This window comes from Biomphalaria glabrata, chromosome 14, assembly GCF_947242115.1.
Source record: "Biomphalaria glabrata chromosome 14, xgBioGlab47.1, whole genome shotgun sequence".
Taxonomy (NCBI): Eukaryota; Metazoa; Mollusca; class Gastropoda; family Planorbidae; genus Biomphalaria; species Biomphalaria glabrata.
The window spans coordinates 507,143-535,059 of NC_074724.1; the positions used below are offsets into that span (position 1 = coordinate 507,143).

The 27,917-nt window shown below is 36.5% G+C and overlaps 1 protein-coding gene and 1 pseudogene across 2 annotated transcripts in view; one reads left to right on the forward strand and one right to left on the reverse strand.

Annotated features, from left to right (window-relative positions):
* Positions 1-27,917, forward strand: part of LOC106051211 (ras-related protein ced-10-like) — an 83,199-nt gene that overhangs the window by 4,249 nt on the left and 51,033 nt on the right. Inside the window, exon 3 of one of the 2 annotated variants that reach the window (XM_056009542.1) lies at positions 1,511-1,582. In XM_056009542.1, the coding sequence (XP_055865517.1) occupies positions 1,511-1,582 (72 nt within the window). Of the gene's footprint in view, positions 1-1,510; positions 1,583-24,450; positions 24,561-27,917 lie in introns of those variants that run through there. The other variant, XM_056009544.1, reaches the window with a different exon arrangement.
* LOC106060442 (zinc finger protein ZPR1-like) lies at positions 6,007-24,376 on the reverse strand (annotated as a pseudogene).

A 27,917-nucleotide genomic window follows, 5' to 3' on the forward strand; every position in this document is an offset into this window, starting at 1 on the left:
AAAAACGCATAGGGAAGGCTGCCTCGACCTTCGCTAGACTCAGACCAAGAGTTTGGGAAAACCACAAGCTAACTACGGTGACCGAAATGGAAGTCTACAAGGCATGCGTTATGAGTACACTGCTGTATGGCAGTGAATCATGGACCACCTACGCAAAGCAAGAGAGAAAACTGAACTCATTCCATTTAAGATGTCTCCGTAGGATCTTGAACGTCACATGGAAAGAAAAAGTGTGCAATACTGAGATCCTTGCGCGATCAGGTATTCCCAGCATCTTTACAGCCCTAGGACAACGCCGTTTGCGCTGGCTTGGACATGTTCGCCGGATGGAGGACAAGCGCATCCCGAAAGTCATCCTCTATGGACAACTCGCGACCGGCACAAGAAAAACTGGTCGCCCCCAGCTCCGTTACATAGATGTAATAAAACGTGACCTCAATTCAGTGAACATCAATACTGACGATTGGGAAGACATAGCTCTAGACCGCAACAGATGGAAAGAGACAGTGACCAAGAAAGCTATGGACAGTGAAAGTACACTAGCTCAGCTCAGGAAGAAAAAAAAGGTACAATCCAAAAAACGGCCAGCTCCTCTACCACCGAAGCAAAAGCCACCTTAATCTGCGCTATCTGTGGACGGGAGTGTCTCTCCAAAATAGGGCTCCACAGCCACATGAGGAAGTGTGCTCTGAGATGAACCATAGTCGTTCTACGACTGAAGGAGGCCAATGAATATGTCTCCCTCACTCATTCTCCGATCAAGTTGAATACTTTAAACAATTATTTAGTGTACCTAACAGAACACGAATCAATAAACAAAAATACTCGATTAGTCAATTAATTATTGGTAATTATTTATTTTGTTTGAAATTGAATAAGGGAAATTACTTGTAAATTATTTGTAGATATAGTTTTAAGGACGGAGTTCTTCCCCTTTACATACGCTTCTTTTTTGTTTTGTTTTTTACCTTTCTGTTGTTGTTTTTTACAGTTTTTTTTTTCGGTTGTCTGCCTTTGATTATGAGTTAAATCAAACTAACGAAAGCCCGCGGGCCATCGGTTGATAATCACTTGGTTAGTTCTTTTCACTAATGTTGGATTTAAGGCATTGATGTTCGTATGAATCTGGACTTGAACTGTACCCTTCCAAACTTCTGCCAGTATATGAAACAGAAGTGGCTCGATTTCATTGAACAACCTATTTTTATGCTGCTACCTATTTGTATAAATTTGTCCTAGTATATGAAACGAGAAATGTTCTATTATCTTTATGACTTTCTGGGTATTTTATTAGGCTCTGTGTTTGTATTTGAAAACCAGGATAGCCATCGAAATTTTCTTTTTCTGTTTAAAGTACCGGTATGAAATAGGTGCAACATCTATTTAACGGTCGTGTCAAAACATGTCTTTTGACCCGCCATCTAACGACTGACCCTTGGGTCCGCCTACGAGTTTGACATCAACTCACTGGCCACCTTATTTACGTTAACTATATGCTTGTTTCTTTCAGTGATGTTGGGAAAACAGCAATGTTGAAAAGATACACTGAAGGCTCATTTTTGGACTTTGACATGCCAACTGTGTAAGTGTATATATACTTTTATACTTATCGTCTCTTTATTCAAATATAGTGTCACCTTTTTTATGACTATTTGCCACAAACCAACACTGAAAACCATTCGCAATTGAAATTACATACACTCAACACATATCTTCAGTGAATTCTGGTCCCTTGTTAATCTGTGGGGAATGGGGTATGTTCTGTACTGCCTTTGTGCGATCAACTAACACAACTCAACTCGAGTCCAAGCTCATTATTCATATACTAGTCGACCGGCGGCGTAGCATACGCCGCTATTTTGAAGGGCCGGCCTTAGGCCACTGATACCTATGCGACCTCAGTGGGGCCCGCACCTTCATAAGACCCGCTCTAATTCAAGGTGTATAGGCTCATCTGCAAGTAGTGCATGAAACTGCACCAGATCTAGTAGAAAAAAAAACAACTGTGGAATCCCTGAGAACATATCATTTTGAGTAGGATGCTCAAAAATAAAATTATTTTATGACGATCTCTTACTAAATATGTATCTACAATAACAGCGTGTCTGAAAATGGATGAAGTTTTTAAGAATCTGTTTATAACGAGATAAAAACCATTTTCTAATCAACACGGGTAGCCTAAATCGCGCGCGTTCGAGGCTTAAAATGCTTCATTGTCTTTGTAATGTTTTTTTTTTTTACAACAACAGTGCAGTATGCGCAGACAGGATGCGCATAGACCTGTTTTGAAGTCGTTGTTCCTTTAGTATAGTTCCATGGTCTATCCATCCGTCCGTCCGTCCCTTTTAAATCTCAAACGCTAGAAAATATATTGAAAATCCGATTTTTCTTTTCTGAAAGCGAAAAGTTTAATTGTTATAATCACTACGCAAACAATTTTTTTTTTCATAAAATAAAAAAACAACAACGACGACAGGGGAGACTATGTTTATCAATTCTAAACCTTCAGGTAGAGTTGAGCCATAGGCTCTTGAAACTCAAGGCCAGTAAAAGCGAATAAGAGCTCCCTCTCACCGGCATGACTGAACAGAGTGATTTATCTAGAATGAGAGGGGGGGGGCTTACTAGTGTCTATGTTCACACTGTCACTTCCAGTGACTCGGACTCGCGGATTATAGAAGCGGCCATAGACCAAGCATACAGGGAGCCTCTGCCATTTTCTTTCTCTCTACCAGGCTAACCATGTAGGGCTCGACATTTATGAAACGGGCTCTTGAGGAACAGCGCCTGGATTGCTGACCATGTGGTGGGAGCTCTTTTACAACCCCACACAGGGCAATAAGAATCCTCTCGCGCCCCTTAGGCACTCCCTCGGGAGTCTTGTTTCGCTACCCGATTGACTTATCGTTTCCTTTTACGACCGTTTCCTCCCGGGCGCCACTAAGATGCAGGGTAGCATGCCCTGGAGAAAAGATAACACCCAACAGTATACATCATACATGGCTTAGTCATTCAAATCTGCTTATTAACCTATCGCTAAAAAAAAATGTAGTCTATGTTTCAAGCCATTTCTTGCGTGTGGTTGTTGCCCTTATAATTACCAACCAGGGGGACACAATTATGTCAGTCTTTGTCTCGATTTACCTTCCTTTTTTTCATTCCCCCCTCCCCCTTTAGGTTTGACAACACGAGAGTAGACCTAACACTTGAAGATCAACAGTTCAGCTTAGAACTTTTGGATACGGCAGGAATGGATGGTTTTGACAGATTGAGGCCATTGTCTTATCCTGGGGCGGCCAGTAACCAAATGCATGTTATTAATGAGTTACTTAGAGGCCGACCATAGACCTACATATTCTAGGTTGTACTCTTCATTAACGAAAACCATTAAAGTGAAGGGAGGCCTTTAGCTAATCTAATAGAATTTAATTTACATTGATTTTAAGTCTTGCTCTCTAAATCTGTACGATAATTTTTAAACTAAACTATTTCTTTAAACATTAAAAAAAAAAAAAAGTAAATTCCCCTTTCAGACCTTGTGGTCTGTAGGGCAGATGATGTAAAGGTCATCTGTTTCTGAGGCCTTTGGTAAACGAGGTTGTCATGTGGCTAACACAACGACCAACTGGCTTTACTTTTCCACAAATAATGACAGTTGTGACAGGTACCCATTATAGCTGAGTGGACTCAGAGGCACCAGAAGATCCCAAAATTAAAAACCCCAGTCTTCACCAGGATTTGAACCCTGGACCCCGGTTCAGAAGCCAAGCCCTTTACCACTCAGCCACCGCGCCTCCTCTTTAAAGCATAAAAGGGAAATAATAAATTCTATTATTGTCCTATTGATTTACTTTACCATTATTCAATGAAATTCACACCAGTTTCCTAACTGATTTGTAAAACATTAGTTTGAAGAGTTAGCTTTGATGCGTCATAGCTACTACACACGATGAAATCAGTCTTGATGCAGCAACAAATACGGATAATACATACCATTTAGAGCAGGGGTTCTCAACCTGTGGGTCGCGACCCCTTAGTATTTCTTTCTTACCTTAGTAATTTAACATAACTTAATGTTCTGTTGTTCTTTTTTTCAGTGGTATCCAGAAATATATTACTATTGTCCCAATGCAGCATATATTGTGGTTGGGACAAAACTAGACATGAGGCAAGATAAAACTAAACAGAATGATCCTAAAAAGGTACAATTTTAATTGAATCAATAGACAGTCATTTCTGAAATTGATTTTTGTTTAAAGTTTGGCAGTCTTTAAAATTAGGAAATAAAATTTCAGCTAATTTTCCAATTCCTTGATGTCTCTTAACTTCATATGTTTAAATGAAAATTGCAAATTTTTTCATGGTGAATTTTGTTCCTATACATCTTAATGATCATGCTTTAGTTTTAATCTAGCTAGGCCTGAATAGGTGTTCCATGAGCTGCTAGATAACTAACTAGTAGGCCACCACAATAATTAATCTATTTAAAAAAAAAATTAGCAAAGTGTTCAGCAAAATACTAAGAATGTGCAAAGTGTTCAGCTAAATACTAAGAATGTGCAAAGTGTTCAGCTAAATACTAAGAATCTGCAAAGTGTTCAGCTAATTACTAAGAATCTGCAAAGTGTTCAGCTAATTACTAAGAATTTGCAAAGTGTTCAGCTAATTACTAAGAATCTGCAAATTGTTCAGCTAATTACTAAGAATATGCAAAGTGTTCTGCTCAATACTAAGAATCTGCAAAGTGTTCAGGTAATTACTAAGAATCTGCAAATGTGTTCAGCTAATTACTAAGAATCTGCAAAGTGTTCAGCTAATTACTAAGAATCTGCAAAGTGTTCAGCTAATTACTAAGAATCTGCAAAGTGTTCAGCTAAATACTAAGAATCTGCAAAGTGTTCAGCTAATTACTAAGAATCTGCAAAGTGTTCAGCTAATTACTAAGAATCTGCAAATTGTTCAGCTAATTACTAAGAATCTGCAAATTGTTCAGCTAATTACTAAGAATCTGCAAATTGTTCAGCTAAATACTAAGAATCTGCAAAGTGTTCAGCTAATTACTAAGAATCTGCAAAGTGTTCAGCTAATTACTAAGAATCTGCAAAGTGTTCAGCTAATTACTAAGAATATGCAAAGTGTTCAGCTAATTACTAAGAATCTGCAAAGTGTTCAGCTAATTACTAAGAATCTGCAAAGTGTTCAGCTAATTACTAAGAATCTGCAAAGTGTTCAGCTAATTACTAAGAATCTGCAAATTGTTCAGCTAATTACTAGGAATCTGCCAAGTGTTCAGCTAATTACTAGGAATCTGCAAAGTGTTCAGCTAATTACTAAGAATCTGCAAAGTGTTCAGCTAATTACTAGGAATCTGCAAAGTGTTCAGCTAATTACTAAGAATCTGCAAAGTGCTCTGCTCAATACTAAGAATCTGCAAATTGTTCTGCTCAATACTAAGAATCTGCAAAGTGTTCAGCTAATTACTAAGATTATGCAAAGTGTTCAATTACTGAAAAAGTGTGGGAAACACTGCCTTTGTGTGTTGAATGCTGCGGCACCATACATTATCTATCAACCATCTTTCTCCCTTTTTTTTTTGCTGTATTCTCTTTCAATCATATGTCTGTCATTCTAACATAAAATCTATGTAAAAGGTTAAAGTTCATTTTGATCATCCTGTGATCATCTCGTTACAGATAGTGTCAAGGTCAGAAGGGAAGAAAATCAGCAAGTCTATAAAGGCATTCAAGTATTTAGAGTGCTCTGCTCTTACCCAAGAAGGACTGAAAGAAGTATTTGATGAGGCAGTCAAGGCATTTTTATACAAAAAGACAAAGCAGAAACCAAACAACAATAAATGTTTGATGTTGTAGAGTTCCTTTGTCTCATAGAATTTTAGATGTCTATAGTCTTCAATGCATATATTATATTAAATCATTATAAAGCTCTCATTGTGGCTGTGTTGTAGCTACTGACAGACGGCAGTTACTTTTTATGATTGCAGAATGTCTGTGGATTCCCGACTTTATTCTGAATAGTATTGACATATTGATACGCACATATTTATAGTGTTTTTTTTTGTGAGTGTCAGATGTATTTGTACAACCTAAAAATTCCAATTCAAAATAGGTTGACCTTTAAATTACCGCGTTATCATAATGAGACCAATCATTATAGAAGGCCTCAACACTGACCTTTGAGTCGCAACCGGTGGGCAGTGGAGGCCAACAGTCTGCTGCCACGTCACAGGTACAGGTCCACTTCCCACAGGCTATGACGTTGCTGGTCAGTGCTGAGGCCTTCTTTGACAATTGGTCTTCTCATAGTCACTGACACAAAATGGCTGATATTGTCGTGTTATCGGTCTAGATCATTGGTCTTCAACATTTTTGGCCTACCGCCCCCCTTTTGTATTTTTTCTTTAAAAAAATCAGCCAGCGCCTTCTATAAGAAAAACACTTATAAAAAAGCGTGAGAAGGCAAATTTGAATCAAAATATCATATTTTTATTAATTTTTATGCTGTCAATAACACTTATCTCGCATGGGAGATGACTGCATGCCAAAGGCGATCTTCTTTGGTGAGCTTAGAGTAGGACGGAGTTACAGAGGTGCCCCCGTAAGCGCTATAAAGATGCCTTCACTGGCATAGAGGAAAGTAACTGGCATCATTCTCTAGCAATAGGTGGCCTCTGAGAGATATAGTTGGAGATCTCTCACTAAGCAGCGGAACAAACATTTGAGACTCAAAGAAAAGCCATTAGTGAAGACAGGCGCAAAAGACGGAAAGAAAATTTAAATAGACCGCCAGCAGACAACGGTTTTGTCTGCACAAAATTAGGGAAAATATGCAGGTCGAAACTGGGTTTGCGTAGTAATGTGAAACACTGCACTCAGTCGTATTCTTCGGAATCGAAAGCAATACCAATATTATCATTATACAAAAATTGTCAATTAATTTGTGATTACACACAAAAATTAATCTCATTGTCATGACTTTCTTTCAAATCCTAAGAATAGTCCCCCTTTTAAATTTTGGAATATTAGGGCCTACTGTTTTTAGGTTTAATTGTAAATTTAGTTTTATTTTTAATATAAACATTATTATTGCTGAATTCACTACAAAATGAAATTAAACTAATGGGAACCTTGTGCCTCCTGCAACCTGACAATATTAGAAATTTTAAGCTTTAAATTAGCCAAATCAAGGCGAAGATCTCCTCTAGTCACTACATCCAGTCTATTTCTTTGCTTATTTATTTTGCTTATTAGTTTGTTAGCACTAAATCTAGGTATACCATGTATGTTCAAGGAAAAGCTAAAAAATATAATTCCATTTTCGACCACAGTTTTGGAATTTTACTGAAACATTCAAATGCAGCCACATCTCTGTTGTGCCTCGTATGTTAACATTCTTTTTACTGAAGACATAATTTTGTACATTTATTTTTTCTTGCAACTCCATTTGAACATCGGTAACAGATGTTTAATATAAATTGTCATTTATGTTTAATTTTTAAAAAAATTTATTTACATCCTAGAAGCGAATCGTCATTTCTTCATAGAGCATTGTTATGTGAATTGCATAGATATCGATGTCCTTAGGCAGTAATTCATTTGTCAACAAACAAGTTATGTGAGATTGTAAAACTCTTTAAAATAGATGTAATATCTCTATAAAAAAAATGATATAATCAATGACAGTACATTTCTTTCCTTGCAGTCGGAGGTTAGTTTTATTCATTTGCGTTAGAAGCCTACCATGGAGAACCATTTTTGTAGCCTGCTTTAACTCTTTCTCTCTTAACAGACGATACCAGCGTTGATTCCATCAGAACGTGTTAAATAATAACGGAGAGAAAGAGTTAAGTCACCGCCAACCGTTGAACAAAACGAGCAATAACAAACCCCTTTCGAAATATCCAGCAAACTTCAGTTTACAACATTAGTCTAACAATTTTTTCATCATTTGTTTCACAAAGATGTTGAAAGATGAGATTATTTTCGGCATGGGTTTCTATTTTATTTAAAATTTTTATAATTAGATTCAAATAGAAATTAAATTGTGGGCTAATCTTTTCTTAAGATGTTGCCTGTGTATCATAACTCACAACGTAAATAGTGAATAGATCTGTTCTTTATTCTATATTACTTATGAAGCCACTGTCCAACCACTGATGGTTCTCTATATGTCTTTATAAGCTACATAACTAGACAATTTGAAAATAAAATTTCATCACTAACAGAAAAAAAGTCTTTTTGTGTAACATTTGTTTAAAAAAAAAATAATTTTAGTTTTAATCACTTTTCAAACAATATCATATGACTTGGTTTCATATAACCTCATCTGAAAATGCCGTCATTCAAAGTAGAACATTGGAATGCTTTTTATCTAGTGGCAATTCACTAAAACTTAACACTATGACATTACATAATAGCGAGTTGTAGTGTCCATTTTTTTACATTCTCCAGCCATGATTTCTTTGGACGACCTTTCTTGGTGCTCCCTCCACTGTGCCTTGAAGAATGACTTTTGATAGTGAGTCGTGCTTACAGTATATTCTATTACATGAAAGTTTTCTGTTGTCCTATTTTCTATCGTCTGTTTGGAATGAAACTGTTTCCTGATGGGTCATCAAGAACAAAGCGGGTGCCTTGACGTTTGCAGGATAAAATCTTAAAAAAAAAATAATTTTTAAAAAATAATTTTTTCAGCTAAAGTGACGATAGTCGCCCAGACATCAGCTGGTGATTTATATTAATGCATATCCATAATTAAATAATATTTCGATTATAAAATGAATATTATTATAATATACATTATATTTCTAAATTATTTTTTTTTTTTACTGGGACCTTAACCATTTTTTTAAATTTTTCTATATTTTATAGGATAATGTCATCATTTTAACAACATGCGTACAACTGAATATCATATTTGCTCATTTAGATTCTATTACTGTAAGCCAGGGTTGTTTGTTGTTTGTTTGTCTTATTTCGGATGTTCCTTCAGAGTTGAAGATAATTACTTCCTAGTCCAAACCTCCCGCAGGACGACGGGAGATGGGAGCGAGTAGGGTTTGAACCCGGGACCATCGATAAGTCCGAACGACAGTCCAGCGTGCAAACCGCACGACCAGGCAGCCATCCCAAACTGTGTTCCCCGGAACAAGGCCTGAATAGGTATTCCACAAGTTATTGGAATAATTAACTAGTAAGTCATCCATGAATGAACCTCTCTTAAAAAAACAAGCCAAAGTGTTCCAGTAAATAATCAAAATATGTTCCCTTAAAGAAAAAGTTTGGGAAACACTGTTGTAAGCTATCCAGATTTCTCTTGGAAAATATCATTGGACATGAAAGGTCAAAGGTTGTGGTTTCTTTGTTTCTTCATATGACATTCTTAGAAAGAGGCAAGTTCAAGGTGATTAACTAGATTATTCTTACCAGCCCTTTTCCCTTAAACTAAAGTGTCCCCCATGCTTGAACTCTTGAATGCCACGCCCCTTTTTCTTACTCACACTGTCTTTCATGCTCTAGATGTAATAAAAAATCTTCAATGCTCTAATCAATCAATCTGAATCTAATCAATCAATCTGAATCTAATCAATCAATCTGAATCTAATCAAACAATCTGAATCTAATCAAACAATCTGAATCTAATCAAACAATCTGAATCTAATCAATCAATCTGAATCTAATCAAACAATCTGAATCTAATCAATCAATCTGAATCTAATCAAACAATCTGAATCTAATCAAACAATCTGAATCTAATCAATCAATCTGAATCCAATCAATCTGAATCTAATCAAACAATCTGAATCTAATCAATCAATCTGAATCTAATCAATCAATCTGAATCTAATCAATCAATCTGAATCTAATCAATCAATCTGAATATAATCAAACAATCTGAATCTAATCAATCAATCTGAATCTAATCAAACAATCTGAATCTAATCAAACAATCTGAATCTAATCAATCAATCTGAATCCAATCAATCTGAATCTAATCAAACAATCTGAATCTAATCAATCAATCTGAATCTAATCAATCAATCTGAATTTAATCAATCAATCTGAATCTAATCAATCAATCTGAATCTAATCAAACAATCTGAATCTAATCAATCAATCTGAATCTCAATCAATCTTTTTCTTCTTCTTCATCGTTCTCATTGTTATGTTGGAGTGTTCATATGACTAGACCAATACGTGAGATGAACTGCGCAGTGGTTTCCAAATCAGGGAGCTCTCCATATAGTTTTCTTTCTATTGGGGTGATTTGGGGCCAATGTCTTATATGGACCTCTTGGTAGAGAGAGCAGTTTTGGAGGACGTGGTCGGCATTTTCTGGTGATACTCCACATGGGCAGATTTCACTGGTTCCAATTTTGAGCTTCCGGAACATGTGTTGTCGCATTCTGTTGTGTCCGGTCCTGAGTCAATCAATCAATCTGAATCTAGTCAATCAATCTAAATCTCACCAATCAATTTGAATCCAATCAATCAATCTGAATCACTGTCTCTGAAGTAAAAATATTTTTCTCAGATAAAATTCTGAGTCCTTAAGAGTCTAAAGGAACTAATATTCTGATCAAATTTAGACTTTTTACATGCCTACATGGTGCCTGGTTCATGTACATTGCATATTTCTAGTAATTTTTCATGTAAATCCATACCAATTCAATGTCAACACATGAAGGCAGACACTCACAATAGCTAAACATGTAGCTTGTTTGCACAAATCTTTGACATGTTTTGGGTGTTACTTCAGAATCGATAAGTCTGAATGACAGTCCAGCATGCAAAATCCACGACCAGGCAGCCTCCCAGTTTATTTAAGATTGGTTGGTTATATTTAAATTCTGATTCATTTTGTTTCATTAAATGGGCAAGAACATAACAAAATAGGTATAGGGGCATAGCGCCATTTTGGAAATTACTGGAAAAATTGATACAGCAGTCAGGTAGTGTTAATACAATTTGTCTCATATTACACAATATGTTGCAGAAATATCCATGTGGGAAGTTACTGTTCTTTAATAGGAAAGAGAGTCTCATATATCCAGCGTATCAATGATTTGTTAAAGTCAAAACTAAAAGGGGCATAATTCAGGAATGACCTAACATTTAAAAAGTAAAACAACAACTTGCACCAGGATGTGTAGATTCAAATTTAAGACTGTCCTAATTTATCCATAGTGTTCCTTCCTACTAGGTCACAACACCTGAGATGAATTCCGATTGGTGACAAGGCAGGGAGACCTAGGTCTTCCGTAGTGCCCTGGAAAGGAACTCTTCTGTGCGGCGTAGTGCCTCATAGCCTCCTTACAGATCTAGTTGACCACTGGATATGTCTCCTCTCGGCTCAAGGAGCAGCAGACACTCTTGCAAGCCGTGCACCACCGTTTCTTCTCACTCCCCACAGTATCGGCAATGGGCATCAAAATTGGGCCGGAACCGGGCAAAGTATGCACCAATGGGGCAGTGCCCCATACGCCACTGCGCAATTATTGACTGTTCCGACCGTTTTAGCCTCCACCACGGGTCCTCTCGGTTAGGATGGCGCATGTGCTGCCACCAGACTCTCCTGGCAGTTTTAGATTCATCCAAAGATTTCAACCATAGGTCACAACACCTACTTGGTCTGCCAAGAGCCTATCCTTAACATATTAAAAAATTTGATGTGTGTTTCTTTGGCTACTTTTGAAATATTAAATAGATAGTAAAAGAGGTTTGTGTTAAACTTAAAAGAGGTGGAGCCCCCTGGAGCCAAACCACAATCATCATAGAAGGCCTGAAAACTACCTGCCACATGGCAACCTGTGGGCATTGGAGAAATAGTTCAATGCCATGTTACAGGACTACAATTTTTTTTTTAAAAGAAGAAAAAAGAAATTCATCAGTTAAAATGACAAATCGAAATGAGTGGGAAAAGATTTTTGACTTAAAAAAAAATCTCTTTTAAATAAAACATCATACTTTAATTATTAACATCCCAGACTATCATAGCAAGATAATACTTTGAAATAGCTTCATAAGGAACAGCACAATTTACATTTACCTATTAAATTCATTTAAATATTTCTTGTCTGTTTTTAACAAGCTAGGGATGTTTAACAAGTTAAGGATGTTAAACCATTTAAGGATGTTTAACATATTAAGGATGTTTAACAAGTTAAGGATGTTTAACAAGCTAAGAATGTTTAACAAGTTAAGGATGTTTAACAAGTTAAGGATGTTTAACAAGTTAAGGATGTTTAACAAGTTAAGGATGTTAAACCATTTAAGGATGTTTAACATGCTAAGGATGTTTAACAAGTTAAGGATGTTTAACAAGTTAAGGGTGTTTAACAAGTTAAGGATGTTCAGCATTTATCACCAATTTATCACAGGATTTTGCTGGGGAAGATTGAAAATATTGTAATACATCAACTTTTCAGCAGCCTACCTGATTCTTAACATCCATTAGCAGGCCTTCAATTGTTGTAAATTTACCACCCAGTGTGCCCATCTCCATCTCAAAGTCTAGTTCAGGTATACTCAGCGTAGCCAGCTCACTCTGTGGACATATGGTATGGGTTGATGAGTCCTTCATCAAAGATTAATCCAGTCAATGCTGTTTTAAAGTTTGCCTTCATCTATATGTGTTAGCATCATTACCAATATTAGTGTCTTCATAATTATATATTTGAAGAAAGGCAAGTTCCATTTACTTTACTGGAAACTCGGCTTCCAAACCTAAAACTTAGTTGAATCACCAGTGTCGAAAACACTTTAATGACATCTCAAATGGACTGGGCTTTATAAAATACAGACGTTACTTCAAAAAAGATGATTACGTCCTACACATGCATATTAACCAATGACTTAAATTATACCAAGTCATTAGTTTTCCTTGTTGGCTCAGGCAACCCATTCCATGCTCTAATAGCACTAGGGAAGAAGGAGCATTTGTACAAATTTGTCCTAGCATATGGAACTAGGAATGTGCCTTTATCTTTGTGTCTGTCTGAGTATTTTATTGGGTTTTGTTTTTGTATTTGAAGATTTTGGTTCAGTGTTTTATGTATTTGTCTATTATTAGTACTTTACTTTTAAGTCTTGTATCCTGAAGGCTTTATAAATTTAGTGATTTTAATAAATGTGCTACTCTAGTCAAATGCGAATATTCATTTGTTATGAATCTCACTGCTCTATTTTGTATCTGTTCCAGTTTCTCTATGTTCTTGTAAGTTGAGGGGTCCCAAAAGTAGGATGCATATTCTAGTATTTGGCCATACCAAGGATAAATAACTTGGTTTATGGTGGTTGTTCATTTTTTTAAAGAAGAAATGATATTATTTAATTACTTGAATATGATTAATATACATATCATTGTTACTCATTGAGAATTATTATTTTAATAGGATTTATGTGTCAATTCTATTATCAGTTAAAATAAAGCAGGTCTACACGACTGGAAAGCTGACTATCTCCCTTACACCTGCACTCAGTATCATGAGGTTCAGTAATTGTATTGGCCCTTGGATATCCTCCATGCACTAATCTATTGACTCCCTGGCACCTTACTGTGCTACAGATCAGAATGAAGTCTGCAAATGACAGGGATTTGTAAGTATAAGATGCTTAAAACACAAGTGGTTCTCAAATGACAAATGACATGCTCCACCAGGTCACTGACCTTCAAAACATCTCGAGACAAGTCCTCCTGGGTGTTGATGATCTGCTTCATCCTCTGGCCCAGTTCCTCTATGCCACCTGCACTCTCATTGTCACGATGACCGCACTTATCACAGTTTGTAGCCATGATGACAACTTCTTTAAAATGCGGAATATCTTAATTAAACCATTAAGGACATTTTATTTTTAAACAATCATTTTTAAAATAGCAACATTGTTCAAAGGTTAAGGGCCATAACTTACAACACTGTCAATCTTAGAATAGTTCCCTTTTCAGACCTTGCGAGCTATAGGGCAGATGATGTAAAGGACATCTGTTTATGTGACCCACAGTTAACAAAGGCGTCATGTGGCCAGCAAAAACTACCAACTGCCTTTACTTTCCCCAACTAATGTCATGTACCCATTAGAGCTGGGTGGTGCCCAAAGATCCCGAAGTTAAAAATCCCAGACTTCAGCAGGATTCGAACCCGGGACCTCGGTTTGGAAACCAAGTGCTTTACCGCTCATCTCAATCTTAGAATGCCCTAATTTAATTCCCTTCATACGTGGAATTTGTGGCCAAATGGCACAAAACTCTTGATTAACTATCAAGAGGGTTAGTTTGAATACTGGGTCATGCTAAGCACAGAAACCTTATCCCAGATACCCCCTCCCCCCCACCTGGTCAACAAAAGAGATTGGGCTATAGAGCACTGAGCTCTGCTATGGCATGAAGGATACACTATACAATAGTAATTTAAAATATAAAAAAAAAAAGACCCCATGATCTCAACAATGCAGCAAAGCCAACACTGTATAGCAGCACAGAGCAACTAAGAGCAACAGATAAACCAAGCAGAGCAAAAATCTTAATGAAGTGGAACAAGAAGGAACAAACCTTATTTTATATTTCAACAATTGAACCAAAGGATACTGACTACCTTCATATGCGTATCACAGGGTGAACCACACCGTGGGCAATTTGTTTGGAAGTTGAGTACCTGGACATGGAGAGAATAGTTTATAATCTATAATGATCAACTCAGGCACATAGAGAAAAGTAGCCTCGGGACACTCATTTAAAGCCCAAAGAAAAACCTTTGTTGAAGACAAGCACACAAGATGAAAAGAAAACTTAAACAGACCCCAGTGGATAACCGCTTTGCCTGCATCAGATGTGTAAAAACATGTAGGTTGCAGCTGGGTGAGGTGATACAAGTCCCTTTAAGTCTTTATTTGCAAAGAATTTCATAACAATATATGTACATAAGGTTAACATTCAACACAAACAAATCCACTAGTTCTTTTCTTTCTCATTGTTGGCAACACAACCTCATGACTGCCCCCCCCCCCCCAGTCCACTAACTGTTCAGGTACACCACACTTGACCGTGTGTCACGGTTGGCCACACATGCCGCATAGTACTGTCTCACAACACTGGGTTTGCATAGTCATGTGAAACACTGCACTCATCCTTAATTGCCATTATTATTATTATTATTCAAGTTTCAATTTGAAATTGTGTTCATGATCTATTCTTACCCATCATGCAAGTGTGTAACTCTCTAACTCCAGAATCACTACAACATGACTAGACAGGCATGAGATTTAAGCATTATGAGATCATCAACACAAAATTTAGCTACATTTTGAAATCTGCTAGTTACAAAGGGACTGGTCATGAGATCATCAACACAAAATTTAGCTACATTTTGAAATCTGCTAGTTACAAATGGACTGGTCATGTGATCATCAACACAAAATTTAGCTACATTTTGAAATCTGCTAGTTACAAATGGACTGGTCATGTGATCATCAACACAAAATTTAGCTACATTTCAGAATCTGCTAGCTACAAATGGACTGTCATGAGATCATCAACACAAAATTTAGCTACATTTCAAAATCTGCATGTTACAAAGGGACTGTCATTAGATCATCAACACAAAATTTAGCTACATTTCAAAATCTGCTAGTTACAAAGGGACTGGTCAGTGCAGCGCAGCCATAAAAAAGAGGATTACAATTAGAAATATTTAAGAAACTAAAAGTGTAACAGCAGTAGGAATAAATCTTTATGTTCCGCTGGATAGCAAGTGAACCAAGAAATAGTACAGGAAATATACATCTATTTTTATTTGAAGTGCCAAACAATTTAAGGGTTTAAAGATGAAAAGATGGAATGATGAAAAGATGAAATGATGAAAAGATGGAATGATGAAAAAATGGAATGATGAAATGATGAAAAGATGGAATGATGAAAAGATGGAATGATGAAAAGATAGAAAGATGGAATGATGAAAAAATAGAAAGATGGAATGATGAAAAGATGGAATGATGAAAAGATGAAATGATGAAAAGATGGAATGATGAAAAGATGAAATGATGAAAAGATGGAATGATGAAAAGATAGAAAGATGGAATGATGAAAAAATAGAAAGATGGAATGATGAAAAGATGGAATGATGAAAAGATGAAATGATGAAAAGATGGAATGATGAAAAGATGAAATGATGAAAAGATGGAATGATGAAAAGATGGAATGATGAAATGATGGAATGATGAAAAGATGGAATGATGAAATGATGAAAAGATGGAATGATGAAAAGATGGAATGATGAAATTATAGAAAGATGGAATGATAGAAAAGAAGGATACAATTCTGGCAGAGAGTAAAGACATTTATCAAAACTATCAGTCTATGTGTTTGCAGAAGAAGATGACCTCCAAACAGGTCACAACAAAATGAGACAACACATGTTGCTGAAACTGAAAATTGGAAAAAGCAAAACATGCACTTGTGGAGTGTCACCAGAGAATACAGACCATGCCCTGCAAAGCTGCATATACTTTAGACAGAAGCTTGAAAGAGTTATTGGACCTAAAACACGCCTACAGAAGAAAAATAGTATTGAAAGCTGCCTAAATTGGAAATGACTGTACAGTTACCTCAATAGAGGACTTGTCATCTTAACCCTCCAACATGATAATGAGAATGCAGAGAAGAAAAATTATGAAATGGCAAGTCTATCCCAGGTGAGAAGTGGCTTCAGACATTGCCAGATCTTTGTGGAGACAGCTTGCCTCTCAATGTGCCAAACGGCGCAGGAAGATCTAACTCTAAGTCTGTCTAGGTTTGTATTGTTTAAAAGTTACCATTGAGCCAAGTGATCTTCAAAGTTGGTAACCTTTGTAATCTTACTGCTACAAGCTGTAATGTCTAGATAGCAAATATTCAGCCTTAGAGCAAGTATCCTCTGACACTTTATTTTAAGATTTATTTTTAATGGCTTGAAGTTAAGATAAGATAATTTTATTGATCCAATTAAATGGAAATTCAGTTTGACTACAATTGACAACCTCAGCGTAACTACTTTACAAAAACAATATGGATGAAAAAATTTGAACAACATTCACACACAAAACACATACACATTCACAACCAGTGCTTTATGAGTTTGACTTCTATGTACTTCTTGATGGCGACAGCTGATCTTGTAACATTCTGACCAATAGTGGGATAAAGGAGTTTTTAAATCATTCTGTTTTAGTTCTAATGGAAAGGAGATGACCAATTCGTTCAGATCTTTGTAATAGTGGTTTAATGGGTGCAGGTTGTCTTTAAGAATCCTGAGTGTTTTGGAAATGCATCTTTCTTGAAAAAGCTCTTCAAAAGATGGTAGCTGTATTTAAGTGAGTTTATACTTGCTTTATGAGAACACTGCAAACAATTGTTCAATTCATAAGAAAACCCAAAACATTTGTTCAATATCTACTTCATATTGCTCTGTAGATCATATTTAAAAATGAACAAGAAATTTATATGGCAAACATTGATATTGATCTATAAAATACATATCAAAACACATTGATATTGATCTATAAAATACAGATCAAAACACATTGATATAGATTTATAAAATACAGATCAAAACACATTGATATAGATTTATAGATCTATATACAGATCAAAACACATTGATATAGATTTATAGATCTATATACAGATCAAAACACATTGATATAGATTTATAGACAAAGTGTCATCACAACAAACCTTAGTTTTTTTCACATTAAGTTTATAAGCCACACCTCTGTCTTGAATGGTTCCACCAGGATGGAGCTCAGCATTCTTATTCCCACAGTAATCACATGCAAATGATGACACTATCACCTCTCTGAAGAATGGAATTTTGGTGAGGAAGATTCAGGTCATGCCCTGTCCAAGTAAAGTAAAAAAAAAAGTAAAGTACCGGTACTCCTTTCAGACACTGCGATTTATGGGGCAGATGATGTAAAGGTCATCTTTTTCTGTGGCCCACAGTTAACGAGGGTGTCATGTGGCCAGCAAAACGACTAATTGCTTTTACTTTTCCCAACTAATGTCAGGTACCCATCAGAGCTGGGTGGACTCAGAGGTGCCCTAAAGATTATAAAATTAAAAATCCTCGCCATTATCAGGATTCTAACCCTGTGCTCTTCTGTACATGATTCAAGAACTTTAACACTCAACCATCACATCTCTTCATGCTCTGTTTAAAGATATAAATGTTTTTTTTTTAATTAAATTATTTTATACTTTAAGAAACATTTTTAAAAAATTATATTTGTATAAATGTCTCTTGTAAACATGTTAGAAAACTGCATTTCTCATTCTTGTAAAGTAAAATTACCTGTTTGTAAAATTACCAAGTTTGTAAAATTACCTGTTTGTAAAACTACCAACTTTGTAAAATTACCAAGTTTGTAAAATTACCTGTTTGTAAAATTACCAACTTTGTAAAATTATCAACTTTGTAAAATTACCAAGTTTGTAAAATTACCTGTTTGTAAAATTACCAAGTTTGTAAAATTACCAAGTTTGTAAAATTACCTGTTTGTAAAATTACCAACTTTGTAAAATTACCTGTTTTTCACAGTTCATGCAGAGACTTTCCATCTCGGTGATCTCAGGGTCATAGTCTTCAGCTGTTATTTCTCGAAACAATGGTTTGGTCAGGGTATCACTTGACGCAATGACTTCCTGAGAGCCACTCATCTTCATAGATCTTTCGCCACACTGTACACAACTAAACAATGACAAATATTTTTTTTTTTAAATGTTTAATTTCCGCCAAACTTCAGAAGTTGTGATAGCAATAACTGTGACTGTAGAAAGGGGTCTATGAACAGCAGAGTACCGAAAAAAGGAGACAGCATGTAATACACTGACTGATACACAAGAACACATCATACAGTAGACAAAATGGAATGTCAAGTTAATAAAGTTAAGTGTTAATAGTTATAATTTATATTAATTACTTTTAATTAGCCTTAGCTGTTTACTCAACCAAGGTCTAATGACTACTGACACACAGTCACAGTGAGTGTGAGTCGCACTCGCAGATAGTAGATCTAGATTATTCTAGATCTATAACAATAACATAGATCTATTTTTCTAAGTCAAGTTAAAAAGTTGGGTAATTTCCCTAAAACATGATCATACCAATTAAATAAGTATATTGATCTAAATCTAGTGGGTAAATAGTAATTATCTAGATTTGTAGATTAAATACCGAGGTTAATATATTATTTAGATATTGATAATTCTGGCCAGAACAGCCCATTCTTTTTTTTTTTATTATTTTAATAAATGGACCGTATTTTAACATACTAACATACTTTTTTATCCCATGAATTAGTGTGTCTGCCCTTTTCTGTCTGTCTGTCTCTTTTTTTTTTTCGCTCTTGAAACCCCATATTGTTTTCGTTTATCTTTCACAACGTAATTTCTCCGATATAGACTTTTGACTTGATTTGGAAACACCGTACCTGCTCTATTATGCGCCCACGGCACTTATACGACTTGTTTTTTTGTTTGTTTGTTGTTGTTTTTTTGTCAACCTATAATGCAAGCAATACATACATACGGTATTAGACACTGAATACATTTCTTCATACCATCAGTGTAAAATTCAGGCCTGGAAAGTAAAAATGGATTGCCAGAAGGCCCCAATGGAATGCCACGTTCCCCTTTCTACATTTATTTGTTCTCTAAATAAAAAGAAACATCAATTTCAATTTTATGAACTGTAATCGTTTATCTCCCTTTCGAATGTAGCAAAATGAAAATAAATCTAGATTTATCTTTTTGATGCTATTAGTATTTAGTTTTTTTGCTTTGTTTTTATTACAAATTACTATTACTTGCTCTCTCTCTCTCTCTCTCTCTTTATTTCTCTTTCTCAAAAAAAAAAAAAGACTGATCTATCTTATACCATTTCTTTGCCGATAACTTACAGTTATACGATTCCTCAGTACCATCAGATGTGTTGCATCTGGCAGAGAAAATCAGTAGTACCATTGCAAGGGTGAGCAGTTGGATGGTTGAAAATAAGGTCAAGATGAACGAAGATAAGAATAGAAGTAATTAAGATTGGCACTCGGAACAACGTCTCGAAAGTTGAACGCACAGATTCTCTTTTTATTACGAACTGCCAGCTTCCTTATGTCCATGTAGTGTGGAATCCTTGAGTTTTCTTCGACTCAACACTATCTTTCGACCCACACATAAGTCAGCTCTGCAATGGTCTTTATCTGCAGCTGCGTAGATTAGGCCAGATCCGACCATATTTAACAACAGAGTCAACAAAAAGGCTAGCTGTGGCATTCATACTCTCCCGCCTTGACTACGGTAACGCCTTGCTAGCAGGTATACATGATGACAAAATAGCCAAACTGCAACGTATTCAGAACAACGCTGCACGAATAGTACTTAGAAAAACAAGACAAGATTCTGCTACTACGCTCTTTCGCATGCTCCATTTGCTTCCCGTGAAAGCGAGAATCGATTACAAGGTCGCCACACTTTGTAATCAGTGTATATATAACAATGAGATGCCCCTGTACCTTAGAGAACTGATTACTCCATATGTCCCCCAGAGAGCCCTGCGCTCAATGGACGCAACGCTTTTAGTGGTGCCACGTTTCTCCCTCAAAAGCTACAGTCTGCTGGCTTTTTCAGTGCACGGACCAAAGGTTTGGAACTCACTCCCCAGACAGACAACATGCTATACCACTTTTAAGAAGAACATTAAGACCTATCTGTTTAAAACTTTTTTAGATTAACTGTCATTTTAGCTGTCGTGTCTGTGTTTGTATTGTTATTACAGCGCCTTGAGCCTACATTTTGTTTGTTAACAGAGCTTTATAAATAAAATTATTATTATTATTATTAATGCTATTGGGATTGGTTTTATTTTTTATTTAGACAGCGTGTTAAAAGAAGTGGAAATGACTTAAGGGATATTAAAAATAAGTGGACTTATTAAAAAAGTAAAATATAGCTTTAACTCATTTGAGTGCTGTGTTTTTTTTCTAAAAAAATGCTACTTTTAAAAAAAAAAAAAAAAAAAGAAAATGTTCCAAACATGACTAAAACAAAAATTTATTATTCAAGTACCAACGATGCTATTGTAACATATTTGGTATCAAAGTATAGGTAAATGCATGGAGAATGAGAAAATGTAAACATCTTTCTATTTAAATATAAGATACAAATTATAATCTAAATAATATGACCCTCAAAAAAAAATGGATGCCAGCTTTAGAACTTCTGAGACCTAAATATAGATTTTGATTTTTGCATTACTGTTGAAACATCATATTAGACTATTGACATCTTTTTCAAAAAGAAATGTGATAAAACAGTCAATAAAAGATGATGAATCACTGATTATATTATTATTTTTACATGGCTTTTTAGTCAGAAAAGGGAAAAAATATTGCACTATTTCTACCAATAACAATAGATACCAGTACTAAATTTATCAATCAAATGTACTCAAATATTATGTACATTTGAATCAATTGGGATATAGATCTAGATTTATCTTCTTTTTATTTGCCTAGAACATCTTTCATTCTAGTTCTAGACCAGTGCAAGACATAGGCTAGCGAGAGATCAAAGCCTAAATCTCTAACTAGCTGAAGGACAATAAAAATTCTACTTCATTTTTACTGATAAACAATACTAAATAATTGTTATACAAAATATACCAAGAAAAAGCCCAGCATGGTGGATGTATAATGGATTTAGATCTACCATTTCTGATGTTTTCATTTATCTTAGGCTTAGATCTATAGGGATCTACCCAGGTGTAAAGATAAAAGCATAGATCTAGTCAACTGTATATATAAATTTATCTACATTCCAGAAGCCTAAAGCCTAAATCTAAACTAAATGATTACTAAATGCTAAGTCTGTTTCATCCTGACCTATGCTAAATGTAGATCAAGATCTAAATCTTCATTATTACTATTCATAGAAGTATACATAGAACAATTATAAAGCTTCTTCACTGACTTCAGTTGTTACAGTTGTAAAAATTGTGGGTGTGTCTTGGACAAGCATAGCCATGATGTAGATTTTTACAGATAAACAATACTAAAAAAAAAAGAAAATGGGCAAAAAATGCCCACAGTGGATGATTATTTGATATAAATAGATCTAGTATCATCTAAATTCTAAATCTAGTATCTATTATCTATCTATATCATCATCTAGATCTAGTAAAATACGCTAAATTTAGACGACTTAGACTTAGTACTTACCTGAATCTAATCAGTATCTTACTATCTAGATCTAGATTCTAGATGTCTATTCTATATATCTAGATCAAACTCGTCATTATTACTATTTATTTGTTATAAATTTTAGAATAATTATAAAGTTTCTTCAGTAGTAAACATTGTGGGTGTGTCTTGGACTAGCGTAGTCATGGCGACGTTTTTTTTACATCATAAAAAAAGTAAAAATAAATGTCTAAATAAAAGCCAAGAGCTTTAAATTTCTATGTAAACAAAGGATGAAGAACTCTTTTATAAAGTAAAAATAGTTCCAATGTTGTTAGTTAAAAAGTTAAATTTAAAAATGCGACGAAACAAAGGTAGGGCACGACCGTGCGTTTAGGGGTAGTCAGACCGTCTATGCCGCAGCGGTTCTCAACCTTTTAAGCTCGGCGACCCCTTTTTACAATATACCACTCTGCCGCGCCCCCCCCCCATAGACACACACAGCAATAGAAGAATAGACAATAACAATCCTTATTTTTCATGTTCTTAGGCGACCCCTGGCAAATCGTCAATCGACCCCCAAGGGGCTTGCGACCCACAGGCTGAGTACCCCTGGTCTATGGGATAGACGCTCCGCACTCAATGAGTTAAAACAGTGTTTCCCAAAATTCTTCCTTAACGGAACACTTCGCACATTCTGAGTAGATTAGCGGAACATTTTGTTTATTTTTGTTAGAGGCTATATGGCTCAAGTCTGGCTATATGACTCAAGTCTGGCAATATGGCTCAAGTCAGGCTATATGGCTCAAGTCTGGCTATATCGCTCAAGTCTGGCTATATGGCTCAAGTCTGGCTATATGGCTCAAGTCTGGCTACATGACTCAAGTCTGGCTATATGGCTCAAGTCTGGCTATATGGCTCAAGTCAGGCTATATGGCTCAAGTCAGGCTAAACATGCTGGCCTAATAGTTAATTATTCCAGTAGTTTGTGAAACACCTATTCGGGCCTGGCGGAACACTAAAAAAGACTAAGGTATTGGAAACACTGCTTTAAAAATAAATACGAAATATGAGCTTCTATGCTTTCAAGATAAGTCCCTTTTATTAACCTTTGACCCGGGAAAGGATTTTTTTTTTAGAGAGATTAATTAATTTACGTGCTGGCCTAATAGTTAATTATTCCAGTAGTTTGTGAAAAACCTATTCAGGCCTCTCGGAACACTAAGGTATGGGAAACACTGCATTAAAAATATAGTGCGAGGCTTTCACCCATTGGAAGCCTAGTTTGCCTATGTCTAAGGCCGGCCCTGATGTAAGACACACGCGGAGGCGTGGTGACTGAGTGGTTTGGCTTCCAAACGGGAGAGTCCCATCCCAGGTTCTAATACTGGTGAAGATTGAAATTTTTATTTCGGGATCTTTAGGGCGCCTCTGAGTCTAAAGGATACCTGATTAGTTGGGGAAAAGCAAAGGCAGTTGGTTCTATGCTGACCACGTGACACCTTCGTTCACCGTGGGCCACAGAAACAGATGGCCTTCACATCATCTGCCCTATAGATCATATGGTCTGAAAAGGGGACTTTTTTACTTCAAGACACACGTAGTCGTTTTGTAAGACACATATACTCGTTATGTGAGACACACGTGGTCGTTTAAGACATACGGATACGTAGTCGTTGTGTGAGGCACATGTAGTTGTTGTGTAGGACACACATAGTCGTTGTGTGAGACACACGTAGCCATTATGTAAGACACACGTAGTCGTTTTGTTGGACATGCATATCCATTATGTAAGACACACGTTGCCGTGTACGATACAAGTGGTCGTTATGTGAGACACACGTAGTCGTTATGTAAGACACATAGTCGTTGTGAAAGATATACATAGTCGTTGTTTAAGAGACACATAGTCGTTGTATAAGTCACATGGTCGTTTTGTAAGACACATACTCGTTATGCAAGACACATAGTCATTATTTAAGACATAATCATTTTGAGTGATTATTCAAATAATTATATTATTCTCCCGCAAACGCAGTGCTCAGATATTCTTACACCAGCTGAAGTGTATTTCCCATCATGTCACAGCACTGTGTCCCACACACATTGTCGATACACATGGTTCTTACACACGCCGTCGCTACAGTAACACATCCTACTTCAGACCCTAACAGCCAGGAAGCGAAGAGGATGTTTAAAAATAGACTAGGAAGCTAATTACCGAAACAATTCCCAAAACGCCAAAACAACAAAAAAAAAAGGACAATTAAGGTGCAATACAATTAACGAAACATTCCAGGAAAAGATGGTCACCACAAAGGGAAGTAATTGTACTTTGAGGTAAGGTAAACTATAAGTTATCTATACGCGTATTAAGTTTCTCTTATTTATTTTTAACATTTACATACCAAAAACTAGTCTGAAGGGGTGTTGGGGGGGGGGGATACATTCTCTCTCTAAATGTTGGAGGATGAATAAGCGCCGATGATGCATGAATATTGACATGTTGACCTAGTTAAAATTTTCGGCGAAAACGGTTGAGTATTTTAAACGAAAATTTTGTTTTATGGTTTCGTCTAAATGAGTAATAAGGCTCCTTTATGTCCACTGTTTAATCCTATTCCTACATAGGAGATTGTCGGATAAAGTACCAGATCTTTAACAATGGTTTATTCCCTGGAACTTGCCTAAAGCTTGACAAGTACATTTTTTAGGGCTCATTTAGTTAGGTCAATTGAACATCGTTGCATTTTTTGGACATGATTTCTCTCTAGTGTATATATGTATTGTATCTTATAACCTATATAAAATACAGAAGTGGCTTAAAAAATAGAATATAATTATGTCCTACAAGTGTCCTTAGGTCAATTTAGTTGTTAATGTTAATCAATGACTTAAACTCTGCCAAGTCGTTGGTTTTCCTGGCTGATTCAGGCAACCCAGCCGGATGCCTGCCTGGTCGTGCGGTTTGTGCGCTAGACTTATCGGTGGCTCCGGGCTCAAACCCTGCCCGCTCCCATCCCCCGTCGTCCTGCGGGAGGTTTGGACTTGGAAGTAATTATCTTCAACTCTGAAGGAACATCCGAAACATTTTACAAAACAAAACCATACTCTAATAGCACTAGAAAAGAAAGAGTACCGGTATTAATACTAATACGAAAGATATCTGTTAACATGTATAGTTCTGTCCATATGCAAGATAGTCAAAATTTAATTCCTTTTTAGCCTTTAGTAGTTCTAGACTTCAAAGAAACATCGGTCACAAACGACTGAGCATGTTTGTTTTTGCTACTGACCCATGTAATCAAAAAAAACGCGGCAATGGAAATGTGGCTCCAAATCAGCCAGACCGAGAAGTGTGGGTCAAGGACGTTACGTTGGTCACGCCTTGGTGGCAACAGGAAGACGCGAGCTGCTCGTGAATGCAGCTGTGGCGCAACGGACATAGAGCAGGCAAAGGAAGGGGTGGGCCGTGGTTGTCTGCATAAAGTTGTAGCAGGTGGAGGCGCTAGGGTTTCCCGCGTTCCCGTCCCACCGTGGTGGCCGTTGGTGGAAACGATTCTGAAGAGGTAATAAATAACCTTATGCGGGGAGGAAAGCCTCCCGCGGTCTGCCGCAGTTCTGATCACGTTGCACGAAGTCAGAAAGCTCTGGCCTCATTTTCCTATGGGTACTGGGCGAGAAATCAAAGAAGCGGGGCCCTAAAACGATAGTGATTATATCAGCTTCCTGTTGAGAACTCTTCAGAAAGAGGAGTCGGCGAAGAACTAATCCGTAATTCCTAGCCACTGGAACTCGGTTCCTAACGTGAAGAGAGACTAATCGTCATAGCAAGCTTGAACTTTGACCTGTGACGTGGCAAGCTGTGGTCAGTCCAATAGCTCTTTGACAAGTCAGTGTTCAGTCTTACTACAACGATGGTCTCGGTTGAAGGCTCGACAGAACATTAATTTGATGATCTACAACAGGGGTTCTCAACCTGTGGGTCGCGACCCCCTTGGGAGTCGATTGACGATTTGCCAGGCATCGCCAAAGACCATCGAAAAAATGGATTGTTTTTGTCTATTCATCTATTGCTGTGTGTATTTGCGGGAAGGGGGGGCGGTCGCGGCAGAGTGGGGGATTGTAAAAAGGGGTCGCCGAGCATTAAAGGCTGAGAACCGCTGATCTACAAAGAAAACGCTTTTTATAGTCTAGCAGCTAAACAGGCGGAAATGCTATCACGTTTATATCAACATTCGTCTAATGGACCTCATTCACCAATCGTAAATAAACAATATTTTGTCACGTGATTCTATATATGTTTGTAAAATGTTTAACATTTTTCGGATGTTCCTTCAGAGTTGAAGATAATTAATTCCTAGTCCAAACCTACCGCAGGACGACGGGGGATGGGAGCGGGCAGGGTTAAAACCCTGGACCATCGATACATCTGAACGACAGTCCAGCGCGCAAACCGCACGACCAGGCAGCCATCCTTCTATACAAATTATGTAATCCATAGTGGCTGTCACGTGATACGTATTTTTCATTGTTTTATCAATATTATGACGTGGCTAAATGTGTTTATTTACGATTGGTGAATGAGGTCCATTGTATTGAGTGTACGCCTTTAGGGTAAGGGTCGCGTTAGGATATCGGAGATTTTAATACATGGCGGAAATAATTATAGCTAGCTAGCTTTTAGCAGTATCCGATGTATGAAATAGGCCTAATGACATGTTGATAAGATATATTTTTTAAAAAATGTATATGATAATTAGCGTGCGCTGAATAGCCCTGCAGGATCAAATTCTCTAAGCTCTTAAGTTTGTTTGTTTTTCTCACGAAACAATTTCTCTTTATGAAATAATTTTTTTTTTAATGGGCAGTTATAATAACTAGCGATAAAAAAAAATGGAGATTTGATACAAATATCTTCTACTACAAATCATTTAGATACACTTACAATGGACCTCATTCACCAATCGTAAACAAACAACACTTAGCCACGTGATAATATTGATAAAACAACGGGAAAAACAAACTGTCACGTGATAGCCATTGTGTATAACGTAATTTGTATAGAAGAGATAGAGAATCACGTGGCTAAATGCTGTTTGTTTACGATTGGTGAATGATGTCCATTGGAGATCCATTCTTTTATTCTTTAGCTGGCAACTGTAAAGTTTAACTTCGCGTCGTTGACATCGCGTCCTTGACATTGGTTAGTTGATCGTGAAAATCTCCAGTGAGGTAAACATTTGAATCATCTCAATTATTTCCTTAACTAAGGAAAGAACAGTCTGATTAACCTTATGACTAATTCAATTTGGTGACTGACATTCAATTGTTCAACTACCTATTTTAAAATATAAATATATATATATATATAATATATTGGGATCACCGTTTTTGTTATGGTCTTGAAATAAACATTTCTACTTTTTAATGTAGGGTCTAACATTTAACATTTTAATATAATATTCCGTTACAACTATAAATAATAATTACTCCTTTGTATGCCCCCAGCTTGATGGACTGTTAGGAGAGTACTAACAATTTCGTAATTCAAAAGCCCAGTCTACCATCGTCATTGCAGCCCGAGACCCTTCGGTTCTGAAGCCAAATGTTTTATCCCTCGGCCACCACGCCCCTTTAATATTCGAACGCTATTCTAAGCGTGACGTAACACCCAGTGGCGTCACTAGGGTGTGC